Here is a 16,217-nt window from a genome sequence, read left to right as displayed (position 1 = left end):
TCCAGGCACTGAGGCTACAGTGGGGCCTGAAACAAAGTCCCTACCTTCACAGTTTATAATTCCTGTGATCGGCATAAAAATAAATCTCAAGGCAACAAGAGACCAACTGATTAACAGGCTTATTTTCTTTAAATTCCCATTAACTGCAGTCGCAGAGAATCCAATGTTACAGTCCTTGAAGTTTCATATCCACATATTGTTCCCAACTGGGGAATATTTCCAGGGTTTTGTTTTTATTTTATGTTATTTTTATTTATTTTGATTTTTTACATCTCACTGTGGTCAGCAAGGTAAGATCCAATCGCATGGGCCCTCCTTATTCGCTGTGGTTAGCCTTTCCCCTCATATTTATAATAATTAAAGGAAAAACTGGAAAGCTAGTCAAGAGCCTGAAAGCAGTCAGTCATGGATTTTAGCCGGGGTTTTGCAAGGGATTTTGGGGTCTCGTTATAGACCTAATACAACCTGTCTCTTGCAAAAGGCAAGTAAATATCAGCGTAGCTTTTATAGCTGCCTCTGTTCCCTATACCTGCTTTTTTATAACTACATAAAAAGGGCTGTGAATCAAATACATGCCGGACAAACTCTGCAACACTCCATCTACAGGCGGTCCACACGGCGGTATCAAAGTTTCAGGCCTAGAGAATCTTCCTCTCCGAGAATCTCTATAACACTACTTCACAGGATTTGTTGACAGTGTTAAAGTCACACTGGTGCTCAATTATAAGTTCTCCTTTAAACACGCAATGCTTATCTGACACAACAGACGTCATTCACACGCATCATTAATTGCATTTAAGAAACTGCACCCCTTTCCCACCAGGCGCCCCCAGTCCCAGGATGTGCCGGACCCTCAGGCAGACGTGCTGGGGTGGGACGGGGCCCCAGGACCGGGGCTGCTCCTGAGTCGCCCCTGCTCCCGAATCGCGGCGAGCGATCGTCACAGCGCGGCAGGAACCCAGCGCCCACCGGGAGGCGGAAGGACGCTCCGCCTGGCCCTGGGCGCCCGAGGCTTCGCGTGCGCTCCCGCGGCCCTCCCCGCGGGGCCTCGCCCAGCGCCTAGCGACGCTCTCCATGGCAACCAGGGCTTGGCAACGGATCCGCCCCACTGAGCCGCGTCGGGCGTAGTGCGTCATCCAGGCGCGCCGGAAGTGCCTGCCGCGGTCGCCAGGGACCCCCGGAAGTAGCCGCTGCTGGGTATTCCTGGTGTCTCCGAGTCCTGGTTTGCGATGGGTTGCGACGGAGGAACAATCCCCAAGAGACACGAACTGGTGAAGGGGCCGAAGAAAGTTGAGAAGGTCAGTGACCGTGGGCCCGTGGGTTGTGGGGTCCCCAGGGAGCGAGGGGAGGTGATGGTGCGTGAGCCAGCGGGGTTCTTGACGCTGACGTGCTCATTTGAACTCAGAATTAACGACAGTATTAATATTGGACCTTTACTGAGTGCTTGCTGCTGCCATTCACCTGGGAGTACGCTTTATATGGGGTGGCTCGGCCAGTTCTTACTGTCATTGTCCGCGTTTTTCAGACCTAGAAACTGAGGGCCAAGAAGACAAAGTTCCAGCGCGAGTTCAGTGCCAGGCCCAGGATTTAAAGCCTGTCTGCCGTTAGTAACAGTGATACAAATGGCTGCTGTTCATTGAGCTTTGTACACACTAACTTCATTTTCTGCGGGGCTTCTTCGCAGAGGTTCCCTTATTCACATGAGAGCAGGCCCTTTTCCTAAAAAACAATCTTGCCACTCTGTGCACTGCCTTCGTGGTTGATGAGTGTCAGTCACAGAGGAAGGTAAGCTCCCTGTGGCAGAGGCTTTGCCTCCCCCCCCCCCCTACGGCTAGCACAGTTCCTAGCACAGTAAATATGGTGAGTAAATGAATGAGTGTTAGTTTTTAATTCTCCTAGGTAACTGAGAACGTTGTGTATAATGATTTCCGTGCCACTAACAGGAAAACTGAGTCAGCAACATGACCAGGATCACATAACTGATAGGTAATGAAGCCGGGATTTCCAGCCATTTATTCAGGAATTCAAAAGTAGCATTGGTAATTATTTTTTTCCTAAACGCTTTATTTTTAAAAAATTTATGCCCATCAGGGGGCACCAACTCACAACCTCAGGATCAAGAGTCACATGCTGTAGCGACTAAGCTAGGCGCCCCAAAGTATTAGTAATTCCGTTTTAATAACAGAAGGCATGTAAAGCCCCTGATTTAGCGCCTGGCACGCATGGGTGCTGCCTATATATTCTCCATTCAGCAGCCGGAGAAAGCTTTTTGAAGGGTAAATCTCATATATCACTACCGTGTTTTAAACCCTCAAGCAGCTTTTTGTCATATTCAGAGTAAAATCCCACCAGGTCCTGTGTGATCAGATGCCTTGTCTCTCTTACCCCGTTGTCTTCTACCCGCCCCCCCCCCCCCATGTCTTTCATTCTGTTTCAGCTACACAGGCCTTAGTTCTTCAGCCTGGGGTGTAATGTCCACATTCTGATATATTGTTTGCTGAGATATCATTCATTTCTTTACTTCATTCAGTTCCTTCCTCCAGTGTCATTTCAGTCCACTGTTGCCAAAATGCATTCGCTCCCTATCCGCTTCTGCTGCTTTACTTTTCTTTATAGTACTTAATCACAGTTTTTATTTATTTATTGTCTGTGTTTGTTTTACATGAACAGAGACCTTGTATGTCTTACCTTTGTCTGCCACACAGTCAACCCCTGGTAAATATGTGTTGACTGCAAGAATGAGTGAGCACTCGCAAGGAGGGAGGGTGCCTTCTGATCACACCTACATGTGCATAGACTAAGGCTGGATAGTTAACACTCATGAGAGCTTTTGCCAAAAAAGCATTCAGCTAGTTTTGTTAAATTACGGCCAGGGCTGAAGAGGAGCAGCTCAATGGAAAGCGTGGCAGGGGGTCAGAAGGGGATAGAAAAGAAAAAACGGGGGATCAGAGATAGCCCGAGTGCTCAGACAGGATGGATTTTTGTTATCCTTAGTTATTCAACAAATACTTTATTGAATGCTTACCATAGACACCATTCTAGGTCCTGGGGACACAGCAGTGAACAGAGTCCAGCCTTTGCATTGCTTATTCAGATAGACGTATAGCAGTTTTTTAAAAAGCATTTTAATGTTTATTTATTTTGGGGACGGGGAGGGGCAGAGAGAAAGGGAGACACAGAATCCAAAGCAGGCTCCAGGCTCCGAGCTGTCAGCACAGAGCCGGACGTGGGGCTCAAACCCACGAATCGTGAGATCATGACCTGAGCCGAAGTCGGACTTAACCGACTGAGTTACCCAGGTGCCCCAGATATATAGTAATTCAATATTTTTGATCACTCATATGGTGTGTTTGGTCTGTAATTTAAGACCTTGCCCTGAAAAGAAGACAGTCTTTGGAAAAAAATGTTTTCAGAAGTTTTTGGGGGTTACCAATTTTTAGATCCTTGGGTAAGGATTAGTTTGTCGCTTTTCTCCCTGTCCCCAACTCCCCCAATATATGTTTAATCAGCTAAGGACTATGGGAAAAGAAGGTGAGGGGTCCAGAAAGTAGATCCTGGACTAGCTGAGTGGCTTTTTTGAATCTGAAGACAGTATAGTAAATTGACTTCAGTGATGGCAGGTTTTTCTTGGGGCTCAGCTGCAATGTGAATTTTGATAAAAGCCATTTAAGCTGCCAAAGTGTGGCTCTTGAATCTGGGGTATGGATAGAATCGCAGTTGCAGTAATGTGGGTTGTTCTGTTTGAAGTAATAGAAAGGCAGTAGAAAGTAACAATTAGAAGCATGGTCTCTGGAGCCAGCCTGCTTGGGTTCTTATCTTAGCTCCCTCATCTAATGGCTGTGTGACCTTGGACATGTAACCTAACCTCTTGGTACCCCAGTCCCTCAAAAACAAAGTAAAAATACTAAGTTAGGGGTTTTCTGAGGGCTAAGATTAAGTCAGAGAAACTGCTTAACATAGCGCTTGGCACCCAGGAAACACTTAAGCAGTTGTTACTGCAGAAATTAAGTTGAAGGGAATTTTTCCTCGTGTTTGTCTTTTCCTCTTTTCTCCCTCTCATGCCATCCCATTATATTATTCAGGTTTGGCATTTTAGAAGGGGGAAAGAGTGGGACATGCAATATTCTATGGCCGAAATAGCATTTGAGGGCAATGGAAGGTCTTATGTTTGGATTTTCATAATGTGGTTAGGGATTTGATATGCTTCCTAAGGAATAGTGTTGAACTGGTGATTTTTGTTAAGAATCCTATGGTCTTGGGGCTCCTGGCTGGCTCCGTCGGGTAAGTGTCCGCCTTTGGCTCAGGTTATAATCTCGCAGTCTGTGAGTTCAAGCCCCGCGTCGGGCTCTGTGGTGACAGCTCAGAGCCTGGAGCCTGCTTTGGATTCTGTGTCTCTTCTCTCTCTGCCCCTCCCCCGCTCGCACTCACTCGCTTTCTTTCCCTCTCTCAAAATTAAATAAATATTAAAAACATTTTTTAAACTAAATTAAAAGAGTTCTATAGTCTTTGTGCTGCACTTTTAAAAAATACCTATTTTCTAAGTTCTTAGTACTCTAAATTCTGCTAAAGCCTTGGAGCCTTTCCCATTGATAGAAATTAACCAGTACTGCTTATTGTTTTCTTTATGGCTTCTCTAACTTTACTGTTAAGAAACAAATCCTAGGGCTGCCTGGCTCGCTCGGTTGGAAGAGTGTGTGACTCTTGATTTCGGGGTTGTGAGTTCGAGCCCCACGTTGAGTGTAGAGATTACTAAAAAAAATAAATTAAAAAACTTGTAAAGATACAAATGCTAATATTCATATGCAGCTTGCATAAGCACTTTAGTGACTTGATGTGAATGTTTTGTTGTAGGTGTCCCGTTTAGAGGGAACTTTACTTGACATGGTGTTGATTCTTCATATGTTGCTATCTTTGATTTAAAAGACAAAAATCATCACGTGTGTGGTAACACTGAATAAGCCTTTATATGTAGAACTGTGGACCGTATGTCTCTCAGAGGTGAAGTTAATTGGAAGGATTTTTTTTTTTCCCTTAGGTTGACAAAGATGCTGAACTAGTGGCCCAGTGGAACTACTGTACTTTAAGTCAGGAGATACTAAGGCGACCCATAGTTGCCTGTGAACTTGGCAGGTATGGTTCCTTTATTTAATTGAGATGAGTTTTTATTCAGTGATTTTTAGAAGAATGTTAATGTGTAAGTGCTGTTCTTGATTCATGAAATGTGAATTAGCTCAAACAAATGTGTGAAGTCTCGGTTATCGTTCCCTGTCGCTGGCCATACTTCTGCATTTTTCTATTCAGTTTGATTTATTTAATCCATGATCTGAAAATTCAAGGGCAATAGGAGCTCAGTTATAAACGTAAACGCGTGAAGGAGCCACGTGGGGCCGTAAGGCACAGTGGGGCCTGGAGGAAACTGGAGAGCCCGGGTCCTGTCTGAAAGGGTAGCTGCTACTCCTTTCCAGTCAGCTGTTGCAGTTCAAGAATGTGGGCCAAGCGGTTCCAGAACTTCTGATTTTTTTTTTCCAGGAAAAGTTGAAAATGTGTACTTTTATATTAAATTTCCATACTGTTCAGATCCCATTCAGCCCTCAGATTGCCAGGTTGCAACCCTTGATTTAAACTACTTCCTTTCTTTGTATGTTCTGGAAATAGTTGAAACAGGATTTAATTTACTTTTTTTTAGGGATGCAAGGCATTTCTGTTATCCAATGTAGATGACTTTGGATTGAGCTCAGTTTAGTTCTTCCTCCTTTGAGTGGAGGCTGATTGTCACCACGGTGTTTGGACTATAACCCTTATTGTTGCAGACTTTACAACAAAGATGCCGTCATTGAATTTCTTTTGGACAAATCTTCCGAAAAGGCTCTTGGGAAGGCAGCATCTCACATTAAAAGCATTAAGGTAAGACAGGTGATTCTGAAGTGCTCCAAGGGTGTCAGTGGTTAAGATTTATTTTATGCAGTTCATGCACATTATAGACTGAACTCGGGGATTTGGAATTCCAGTCCCTCCCAGCCACCAAGGAAAAGTGTGATTTGGGGCAGGTCCCTTAAAGCTCAAGCCAGACATTCCCACACCTGTCCTTCCTGCATTATAAATCTGTTATAAATTAATATATGCAAAAGAACTTTGGAAATTCTTAAAGTGATGTATAAATGTTTAGAGACATCAGTTTTGTATGTAAAACTTAGCTACTCAGATTTTTTATTCAATTCTGTAATTCTTCTAGAACCAGAGACTTCTCTAGGTAGATCACTGTGAAATCAGTGTGGTATCTCTTGCTAATTAGACATTCTGATTGGCAGTTAAAGTTCTTTCATAAAAATGGAAAAACGAGTTACTTAGTAAAGGAGTTGGTTGAGAGGACAAAAATCTTTCATATCTGGTCAATGGGAGAAAAATCAGAAAAGTGGCAGAGAATTCTCATTATCCATGACTTTTTGAGGCCACACAGCGAATGAGGCATCTAACTCAGAATCAGAGTCCCTGGCTTCCCATAATAAGGCTTTGGGTTTTTCTTTTCTTTTTCTTTTTAATATTTTTATTATTATATTAGGCTTTTTGTTTGAATTCTTGGGGTGATTACAGGATACAAGAAAAGTTAATTTCAGGCACATTAGTAATTCTGATGTAGCTAAAGTAGTGCTTTAAAAATAACCATGTTGGTTTTTGTCACCTTTTATCTTGGGAAGAGAATTCATTTCTCCTTAAAAGACCCATGGTAGCATAATGATCTTATCTTGATATGATTATCATTGAAATTAATTTATACAGTTTTATATTTAAAGTAATATTCAAGGTGCATGGTTGAACTTTTAATGCAAAAAAGAAAATATTCCAAGAAATCAGAACTGTAAAAGCAGAAGGATTCAGATTAAATGATGCAGATATGCAAGATTATCATTACCGTCATTTACTAGTCCACACATACTTAGCAGAGAACTGGAGGAGACACATGGAAGCATTAACAAGGAAGCCGAGCCAGTGCATGGCGGCTTTGCTTCAGAGGCACTTGGCTGCTGTCCATAGTGCTGAAACCAAAATGGTGGGTTAAATGTCCGATGCCCAAGTGGAGCCATTAGATCACTCCTTGTGAAGGTGAGTTTTTGAAAACCTGAATGGCCAGATCTTGGACTATAATAGTATTCCCTGGCTAATATTCTGCTTGGGACTCATTAGACCATGGCCTCATAGTTTTTACTGTCTATTCAGTTATGAAATAAACATGGGCAGCCAGTAATATGGAACACCTCAGGGAGGATTGATCTGCAGAGAAAGAAAATGTTCCATTCTGGATGAAACTAATACAGAGCTCTCTCTTACTGGTGTAGTTTTTCATGTCCAGAGTTCCTTTTTCCTAAATAGCAAAATATTTGTAAAATAGAAATTAACTAATTCACTTGCCAGTCAGTGAGTTTAAAATCTCTTGTTGTCTCTCATAATTTATGGTCTCATTTTTTGTATTCATATTATAAGTGATGGCTAAAGGAAAGTAGGAAGAGGAGGCTTGGATGGAAAAGGACTGTAGTAACCATTTCTCTGTTGATTGAGGTGGTTCTTGAGGCCAAGGATGATCCACATACCAGATGAAGTCTTAAAATATTGATTTTTTTTTCACAGAATGTGACAGAACTAAGGCTTTCTGATAATCCCGCCTGGGAAGGGGATAAAGGAAACACAAAAGGTGACAAACACGATGACCTCCAGCGGGCACGTTTCATCTGTCCCGTTGTGGGCTTGGAGATGAATGGCCGGCACAGGTCAGTGATGGAGGTGGGACAGCTGACGCGGAGTCTGGTTAGATAGTACTGGTACTGTTAGGATTGGCGCTGTGGCCTTAGAATCGCACAGACTTCTCAAAGGTGCCCTTTGGTTTGGGTGGTGCCTCAGAGGCAGCAGAGCTGGCCCAAGACTGTGTTCATTTCCTGGCAGCCATTTGTAATTTGGCGTCCAAGTCCACTCAAGTTCGGTTCCTGTACCTTCTGTTCTTTTTTTTTAAGCCTTTATTTATTTTTGAGAGAGAGAGAGCACAAGCAGGAGAGGTAGACACAGGATCTGAATCAGGCTCCAGGCTCTGAGCTGTCAGCACAGAGCCTGATGTGGGGCTCGAACCCACTAACTGCGGGATCATGACCTGAGCCAAAGTCAGACGCGTAACTGACTGAGCCACCCAGGCGCCCACCCCCTGTGCCTTCTGTTCTTGAGAGTAGGAGAGCCTGAAGTAGACAGGGATTTTTAAAATTTCTCGTTTGACACTGGATGTGCATTATTTGGCCTTTTCCTCTGGGAGAGGAAGCAAGGGACAAATGTGCCTGTCAGACAACTTCCACTTCCTTATAATTGCTGAAGACCAGGCAGCGTAAAATCGTTCTACCGAATGTGTGGTCATGACATCAGCTAAAGACCTAGCTGAGAAGATAACTTGCTGTGAGTTTGGAGTGAACAAGCCCTCTGACTAGAGCACAGGGAATGTTAAGGTTGACATTTGTAGCAAACGTAACCGACCTGTACCCTTCCGCCTTAAAAAATATGAATGTTGAATGGCTTAGTAGGTGCCTTTTTATAGGATTTCTCAGTGTAAGGCAAGGCTGTAAACTCTTTCCCCACCATTTAGAAATAACTTTAAAAGCTAGTAAGTCCCCACTGTCATCTGGAATCTTCCGTCTAATGCATTACATGTTGAAGGTAGTAACTTTTTACCATTTACATTCAGGAAATGGGTTAGACTTGGGAGCAGAGGTATCTCACATAAGTAAAAACTTCCAGTGATCTGTAAACAACCACATTTAACCTGGAGTATTCCGGCACATTTGACGCATCCTCTTAACAGATGTGTTTGTGCCGTGCAGGGCAAACTGCCAGAGGGAGGAACCACCATGTTCTAAAATGGAATAACCTGTGGCTTTATGGATTTGGAGAAAAGTAAAATTTTAGGCCCAAGGAGCTTTTAAAGATTATATTCTTCAGAAAGTCTGAAGTGAAGCCATTTAAACCTCTCAGAGTTTACCATGTAGTGGTAACTGAGATGGTGGGTATGTTAGTTGGCTTGATGATCATTCCACAATGTGAGTACATACCAGATCATCAAGTTGTACACCCTGAATATATACAATCTGTGTTTGTCAAGTATACCTAAATAAAGCTGAAAGAAAAAATTAATTATAAAGCTGAAGTTCACTGTAGGGTCAAGCAGGCGGGATTCCAGGGAAGCCCACTCGCCTACCTAACCTCGTCCCACTTTTGTGTGTGTTTCTGTCCGCGGTGTCCGTACATGTTATTTCAAAATGAAAGTCGTAACATAAAAGTCACCGCCTCCATCTGGTTCCTTCCTCCATTTCCCCCAACCACAAAGGAAAACCCCCTGGCCATGGAGCAGCCCCTCCCCACTCCCCAGCCCCCCGGCCCCCGGCCACCTCATCTGCTGTCTGTCTTCAGGGATTTGCCTCTTCTAGAAATTGCCTTCATATCAGTGTTTGACCTTTTGGGTCTGGCTACCCACTTCTTTTTAAGAAAACCGTGGTTCACTCCAGAAGAGGAACTTAGCAGAAACAGACTCAACTCTGGGGTCCTGAGCAGGGGTTACATATAGCTCTTGCTCCAATTGTGGCTTCCCTAGTTTCTCCCTCTCACTCGCTGCCTAATCGCCTTTTTCTCTTCCCAGTGAATTGAGCTTCGTGTATTTTGGCTTTGCCCTCCTGCTACTAATAGGGCCTCCACACTAGAAAATTGATTTGAGGTTTAGCTTGTACATTTATTAAATTTTATATAATAAAGATTCAAATATAGAGGAAAAATAGAAATAAATGATTAGTGTAATGAAAACATTGAGCCTTTGTTTAAAGAAAAATAATTTTCTAAATTACTAGTAGTTAGTAAGCATCCATAAAGTAGAATTTTTTTTTTTGGTTCTAAACAACAGTAAGTGAATTTGGTAGTGTTGTTAGTTGAGTTTTTGTTGAGGCATTCTCAGCCACTACAGTCCCTAGGGAATTGGAAAGCCCTTCTATTGCAGCATTTTTAGAGGAACATGTAAAGTGTACACTTGATGATTTTTGCCCCTTTCCCCCAATCCCCTCCCTCAGTGGCAGCGTTCTTAGTTGTTTGGAGTGTAACAGACCCCCCAGCCCCAGTGCACATGCACCATCCTAAGCCTCTGCCAGTAGAAACATTAACGTGCGTTCTTCCCACAGTCATGGAAACACACTGTGCATATCTCGTAACCTCTTTTTTCCTCACTTCCCTAATTTGAGCATATTTTCATGGCCTTGCATATACACTTACCTTACTCTTTTTAACAGCTGTGTGAGCATTCCTGATTTCCGTAACTAACCGTTCCTCTGTTCACGAACATTTAAGCTCTTTCTTCTTTTTCCTTGTTCCAAGCAGCGCGGTCCCACACAACTTACACATTTGCACACTTGTGGGCAGGTTTTATAGGAGATGTTGCAAAAGGTGATTCTTGTGCTTAACACTGCCAAATTGTCCTTCCAAGATCCCTGTGCTGTGCCCCCCCCACCCCCCACCCCAGTCAGGCCTATTTCCTCAGACAGTTTCCTGCTGGACACCTCGGTCTCTTTCGTCGTTGCTGTTGCTGGTTACGTAAAACGTTCCATGATGTTGTTTGCAGTGAATTTCTTTAACAGTTGAGGTTAAGTATCTTTTATGTTTTGGCCAATTATAGTTCTTTTGCGAATAGCATGTGAATGCCTTTTGCCCATTTTTCTAACACACTTTATTTTTGCTTTTAAAGACCATTTTGAATATTCATAAACACACAATCTCATATATTTTTAAAATATTCTCTCCTTGAGTTCCTATTCTGCCTTTTGACTTTTTATGCTTGTAACTTTATTTTTAATGTATTTATTTTATTTGTAGGAGAGACTTGATTCTAAAGGATTGTTGCAAGGGATCAGGAATGGAACTATGGCCTTTGTTTCTCTGTTTCTGTCTCTACATAGAAATGTGTGTATAGGATGTACTAATTTTTTCCCTTAATGGAATCAAACGTGACCATTTTTCTCTTTGTAGTTCTTGGCCTTTGTCTAAACTGAACAAATGTTAACTGATGATCTGGGTGTGATTTTTAAATTATTATTTAAGTCATCTTCCATTTTGGATTATTTCTCCAGGTTTTGCTTCCTGCGGTGCTGTGGTTGTGTATTTTCTGAACGAGCCTTGAAAGAGATAAAAGCAGAAGTTTGTCACACAGTGAGTTATTGACACCTGTCATTTGTTCCTTCTTGGTAGCTGAGGAAATCGGACGGTTTAGGGTCCCCCCTCCATGTGTCATTTCCTCAGGTTTCAGTTCTTTCTGAAACAGATCTGATTCGTTGTTTCTCTGCTTCAAACCCTTCCGTGGCTCCTCTTTTCCAGAAACAGACTCAGAGAGCCTTTGGTGACCTGTCCCTGCTGGCCTGTCCAGCTCAGGCCAGGCTTGGGCTGCTCCCTGTGTGCGTTTGTTCCGTGTACGTGACCCGCCAGCCAGGGGAGGTCATGTCCCCTGTGATCCTTGCTGTGCAGCCTCCTTCCCCGGTCCCTGGGCACCTTGTTAGCTCGCTCACCTCATCAGAACATAATTGGTAGTTCCGTATTCCGTGGCGGGTTCCCCACAGGACTTGGGTGATTCGTGGTTTTTTCCCCTTTTCTCTCCCCCTCCCCCCCGTCCCGCCCCATAAGACTTTACTTCTTTAGAATAGCATTAGGTTCACAGCAAAATTAAGAGGAAAGCAAGGGATTTCCCCTATTCCTTCTGCCCCCCCAACACACAGCACCCCCCCATTATCAACATCCCCACCAAGGAGTACATTTGTTATAACTGATGACCCTGCCTTCACTCACCATCACCCGCAACCTCCGGTTTGCGTGAAGGTTCGCTTGCACATCCCATGGGTGTGGACGAATGTGTGATGACACGTGCCCACCATTATAGCAGCACAGGCGGTGTTTCCGCTGCCCCTGAAAATCCTCTGTGCTTCTCCTGTTGAGTGTCCGAGAGCAGGAGCGAGGCTTGTGCATCTCCTCAGCCCCGGAGTTGCCGCTCTGCAGGGCACGTATGTGTCTTCAGTACGTGCTCAGGCGAGAGGGCAGACACGTGATGTAGGAGCGCACCTGCTCGGGTCACGTGACAAAAATGCCCGTGGCCCCCAGACGTTTGTGTCTCTCGTGTTCTGTTCGCCCGCGGAAAACTTGCCATTTACTTGAATGTTGTGAATGCCAACAGCTCCTGATTGTCCTTTCCCCCGTGTCAGCTCTGCTTGCATTTCATTAGGCCCCTCGTTCTGCTTCCCCCTCTTGTGAATTACTCTCTCATTGAAAGAGTGCAGCTTTCACTGAGCACCTGGCGGGCCCAGCCCGTGTGCCGGGCACTGTATGGTGGGAGCCTGGTGGGTGAGATCTCCACAGTCCCTGCCTTCATGGAGCCCCCATCCCAGTTGGAGAGGCGCTCCGGTAACAGGGAAGGAGGCTCAGGGCAGTTGCGGCTGTGACAGGTGGCGGGAAGGAAACACAGGGGGTGACGTCCCAGAAGTGGCTGGCACGGTGGTGGCTGACAGAGGCACCTCTGGAGGTTAGGGCTGACCTGAAGGACCCAGAGGAGCCAGCCAAGCAGAGTTGGAGTGACAGCTGAGAAGTGACAGGATGTGGCTAGAGTGAGAACGGAAGGAGGGTGGGGAGAAGTGGAAGAAACTCACAGGTAGGGGTCACTTCATAGAGGGCGCGGCCACCCACCTTGGGGCTTTTGGACCTTACTGAGTGCGGTGGGAAGCCAGGGGCAGCTGTAAACTGGGCCGTGTGTACTGCAGTTTCACAGCAGTCCCTCTGCGCGAGAAGCCAGACACGGAGGACACCCTGCGTGATTCCGTGTGCTTGGGACTCAAAGATGGGCAGAGGGTAGTTGCTGGTGAAGAAGTCCCTGGGGGGCATGGAGTTGTTTCCAGTTTGGGGTGACTGAATAACACCATCACAGGATTTGGAGTCTGTCCCGTTAAGCTTTTACAAAAGAGAAGACATTCACAGTATGCTTTCGGAAATTGATTTATGTCATTTACTCACGTGTGCTCAGAACATCTTGTGTTAAAGGTGGGGCGATAGGCGCTCCGGGGGAGGAGAAGGCACGGTCTGCACTCCAGGAGACCGCAGTCCTGCCGGAAGCATAAGTCAGATGAAGAATCCTCTTCTTTCTTAAATGTTTATTTTTTAGAGAGTGTGCACGCGTGGGGGAGGGGCAGAGAGGTGGGGAAGGGTATCCGAGGCAGGCTCTGCACTGACAGCAGAGAGCCTGACGCGGGGCTCAAACTCATGAACCATGAGATCATGACCTGAGTGGAAGTTGGATGCAAAACCGACTGAGCCACCCAGGTGCTCCTGTTCTCTTTTTTTTTTTTGAATCCAGCTACCAAGTGGATGATAAAGATGTTGTTAGAGCTCAGGGGCCAGAGAACTTTCTTTTGACTGTGCCGGTGAGCAGTGGCTTTATGAAGGAGGAGACGTTTGTTCTAAGCCTCGAAGGCAGAGCATGGTTCTCAGTCAGACCTTCCCAGAGGTCGGGACGTGGCCCCCAGTGGTACAAGGGCCCGTGGGGGCGGTGTGCAGAGAGGACCCCAGACGTGTCTGCGAGACTTCAGATGGTGACCTGGGGACTCCCATTTCAGCTCCTTCAGACTTCTTGCTTACCTTGACGGGAAGGGCTCTGAGTAGGTGTTCACTGGCTCTCTGACCCCTGCAGGGCTCCTCCGGGGTGTGTGGGGGGCGGCAGGGGGGAGGGCTGTGTGCCCGGAGCTCCGGCTAGCGGGTCCGGCACGGCTCGTCTTGTGTTGTGCTTGGAAAGTTTGACTGGATGCTAGTAAACTTTTAATTTTTTTTTAAAGTTTGTTTATTTTAAGAGAGAAAACACAAGTTGGGGAGGGGCAGAGAAAGAGGGAGAGAGAATCCCAAGCAGGTGCTGTGCTGTCAGCGCAGAGCTAGACACGGGGTTTGAACTTATGAATCGTGAGATCTTTAGCTGAGCTGAAATCAAGAGTCAGACGCTTAACCGACTGAGCCCCCCCGGCAGCCCTGGATGCTAGTAAACATTTAAACGTCAGTACCTTGACCACTTCAGGGGAAGGGAAGGAAGCAGGAGAAAGGGGAACCGAGGGCAGTGAGAACCAGGAGAGCTGGCGCTTCCTGTTCCGTAGGGGCGGCCCCCACGGCTGTCAGACCCTCCGGATCATTCAGGAATACCTCAGGGAGAGAATTTTCTTTTTTTTTTTTTTAACTTTTTTTTAATGCTTATTTTTGAGAGAGAGAGAATGGGTGGGGGGAAGGACAGAGAGAGAGGGAGGCACAGTATCCGAAGCAGCTCCAGGCTTTAAGCTGTCAGCATGGAGCCCGATGTGGGGCTCAAACCCATAAACCGCAAGATCATGACATGGGTCGAAGTCAGACACTCAACCAACTGAGCCCCCCAGGTGCCCCAAGAATTTTCTCTTTTTTTTTTTTTGGGAATTTTCTTAAGAAGAAAGAAAACTGGGGCACCTGGGTGGCTTAGTCGGTTAAGCGTCCGACTTTCGCTTAGGTCATGATCTCACGTTCGTGGGTTCGGGCCCCACGTCGGGCTCTGTGCTGACTGCCAGCTCAGAGCCTGGAGCCTGTTTCAGTCTGTGACTCCCTCTCTCTCTGACCCTCCCCTGCTCACGCTGTCTCTCTCTCTCTCTCCTAGAAATAATAAATTAAAAAAAAAAAAAAAAAAGAAGAAAGAAAACTGTTGCCAGAAAAGCCAGATAGTGAGCACTTTTAGCTTCCAGGACTCATGTGAAAACTGCCCCTGCAGAGTGAGGTTGAATATTCTATGTATCAGCTCCCCAGGGCCACCTTAACAAGGCACAACCTGGGTGACTCATCAGGAATTACTGTTCTCGAGGCCACAAAGTCTGAAATCACAGTGTGGGCAAGGCTGGTTCATCCTAAGGGCTGTGAGATGCCATCTTCTCCCCTCGAGTCTTCATACAGTGTTCTCTCCATGAAGTCTGTCTATGTCCAAATGCATTGGCTTAGGGCCCAGCATCGTGACTGCATGTTAACTCATTACATCTACGGTGACCTGATTTCCACAGAAGGTCCTATTCTGACGTATGGAGGGCTAGGACTTCAACTTTTTGTGGGGGACACATTCAGCACATAACACTGCCTTTTAGAAAATGAAAGAGCCTGGACATTCAGTGCCCATGTGAGTGGGAGCCATTTGTCCACACAGCGAATGGTGGGAGCCTGGTGTGCTGACGCTTTGGGTCCCACACCAGCACTGGCTCGGGAGCATCGCTTCAGCCTCTGGGCTTCAGATTCTAACACGTGACGGGACGGATTATAGTACGTTCTTAGATCCTCTCGATGGAGATTTCAGACCATAGCGTTTTAAAATAATAAACTGAATGCCAAATTTGTATACTGTTTACAGGAATCAAACTCATACTTGTAATTTTTTTTAAATATTTTTAATGTTTATTTTTGAGAGAGAGACAGAGCACGAGCTGGGGAGGGGCAGAGAGGGAGACACAGAATCAGAAACAGGCTCCAGGCTCTGAGCTGTCAGCACAGAGCCAACGTGGGGCTTGAACCCACAAACTGTGAGATCGTGACCTGAGCTGAAGTTGGACGCTTAACTGACTTAGCCACCCAGGTGCCCCTTACTTGTAATTTAAAGTCTCCGAAGTTCAGTAATACTAAGTATGTCAGTCAAGGCTGTCTGACCCCTAAGGCAGACAGCCCTCAAGTTCCAGTGGCTAATACAGCGAAAGTTCCTGGCTGGGCAGCCTTCTTCCTGGGCAAAGTCAGGGACTCGGGCTCCTGCTGTCTTACGGCTCAGACCTCCTCTGGGTTTGGGAGTGTTCTGCATCCCGGCGACGAGAGCAGCGGGGGAGCACGCAGCGGAGGAGGTTTTCGTGGCCCAGGCCTGGAAGCAGTGCCCAGACTTCCAGACTTAACGCTGCCCGGGACAGCACCTGACGTAGCGGCAGGGAAGCCTGGGGAAGGGGGCGCAGCTGGTGCCCAGGGAGACGTGAACCCCAGCCGTTTCGCCACAGTGCCAACAGGAAGAATGATGGAGGACTTTCAGCTGCAGCACACCGTGGACACGCCAGCGAAGGGAGATAAAGCGACAGCGTCCAAGTCTGAAACAGATATTTTCCCTTTTTAAAATAACATCTGGGGGCGCCTGGGTGGCTTAGTCGGTTAAG

The 16,217-nt window shown here is 45.9% G+C and overlaps 1 protein-coding gene across 3 annotated transcripts in view; it reads left to right on the top strand.

Moving 5' to 3' along the window:
- Positions 1-1,152: 1,152 nt before the first annotated feature.
- The window catches only part of RTF2 (replication termination factor 2), a 39,636-nt gene continuing 24,571 nt past the window's right edge, over positions 1,153-16,217 (top strand). For all 3 annotated transcript variants that reach the window (XM_039236866.1, XM_039236865.1, XM_039236864.1), the window contains exons 1-5: positions 1,153-1,298; positions 5,036-5,130; positions 5,811-5,904; positions 7,624-7,763; positions 11,136-11,214. In XM_039236866.1, coding sequence (XP_039092797.1) covers positions 1,230-1,298; positions 5,036-5,130; positions 5,811-5,904; positions 7,624-7,763; positions 11,136-11,214 — 477 coding nt within the window. In that variant the 5' untranslated portion in view covers positions 1,153-1,229. The remainder of the gene's footprint in view (positions 1,299-5,035; positions 5,131-5,810; positions 5,905-7,623; positions 7,764-11,135; positions 11,215-16,217) is intronic.

The sequence above is a fragment of the Hyaena hyaena genome, unplaced genomic scaffold, assembly GCF_003009895.1.
Source record: "Hyaena hyaena isolate Hyena2069 unplaced genomic scaffold, ASM300989v1 scaffold_119, whole genome shotgun sequence".
NCBI classification, from domain to species: domain Eukaryota; kingdom Metazoa; phylum Chordata; class Mammalia; order Carnivora; family Hyaenidae; genus Hyaena; species Hyaena hyaena.
The sequence above is the reverse complement of the archived record's forward strand: the minus strand, read 5'-3'. Positions and strand labels throughout refer to the sequence as shown.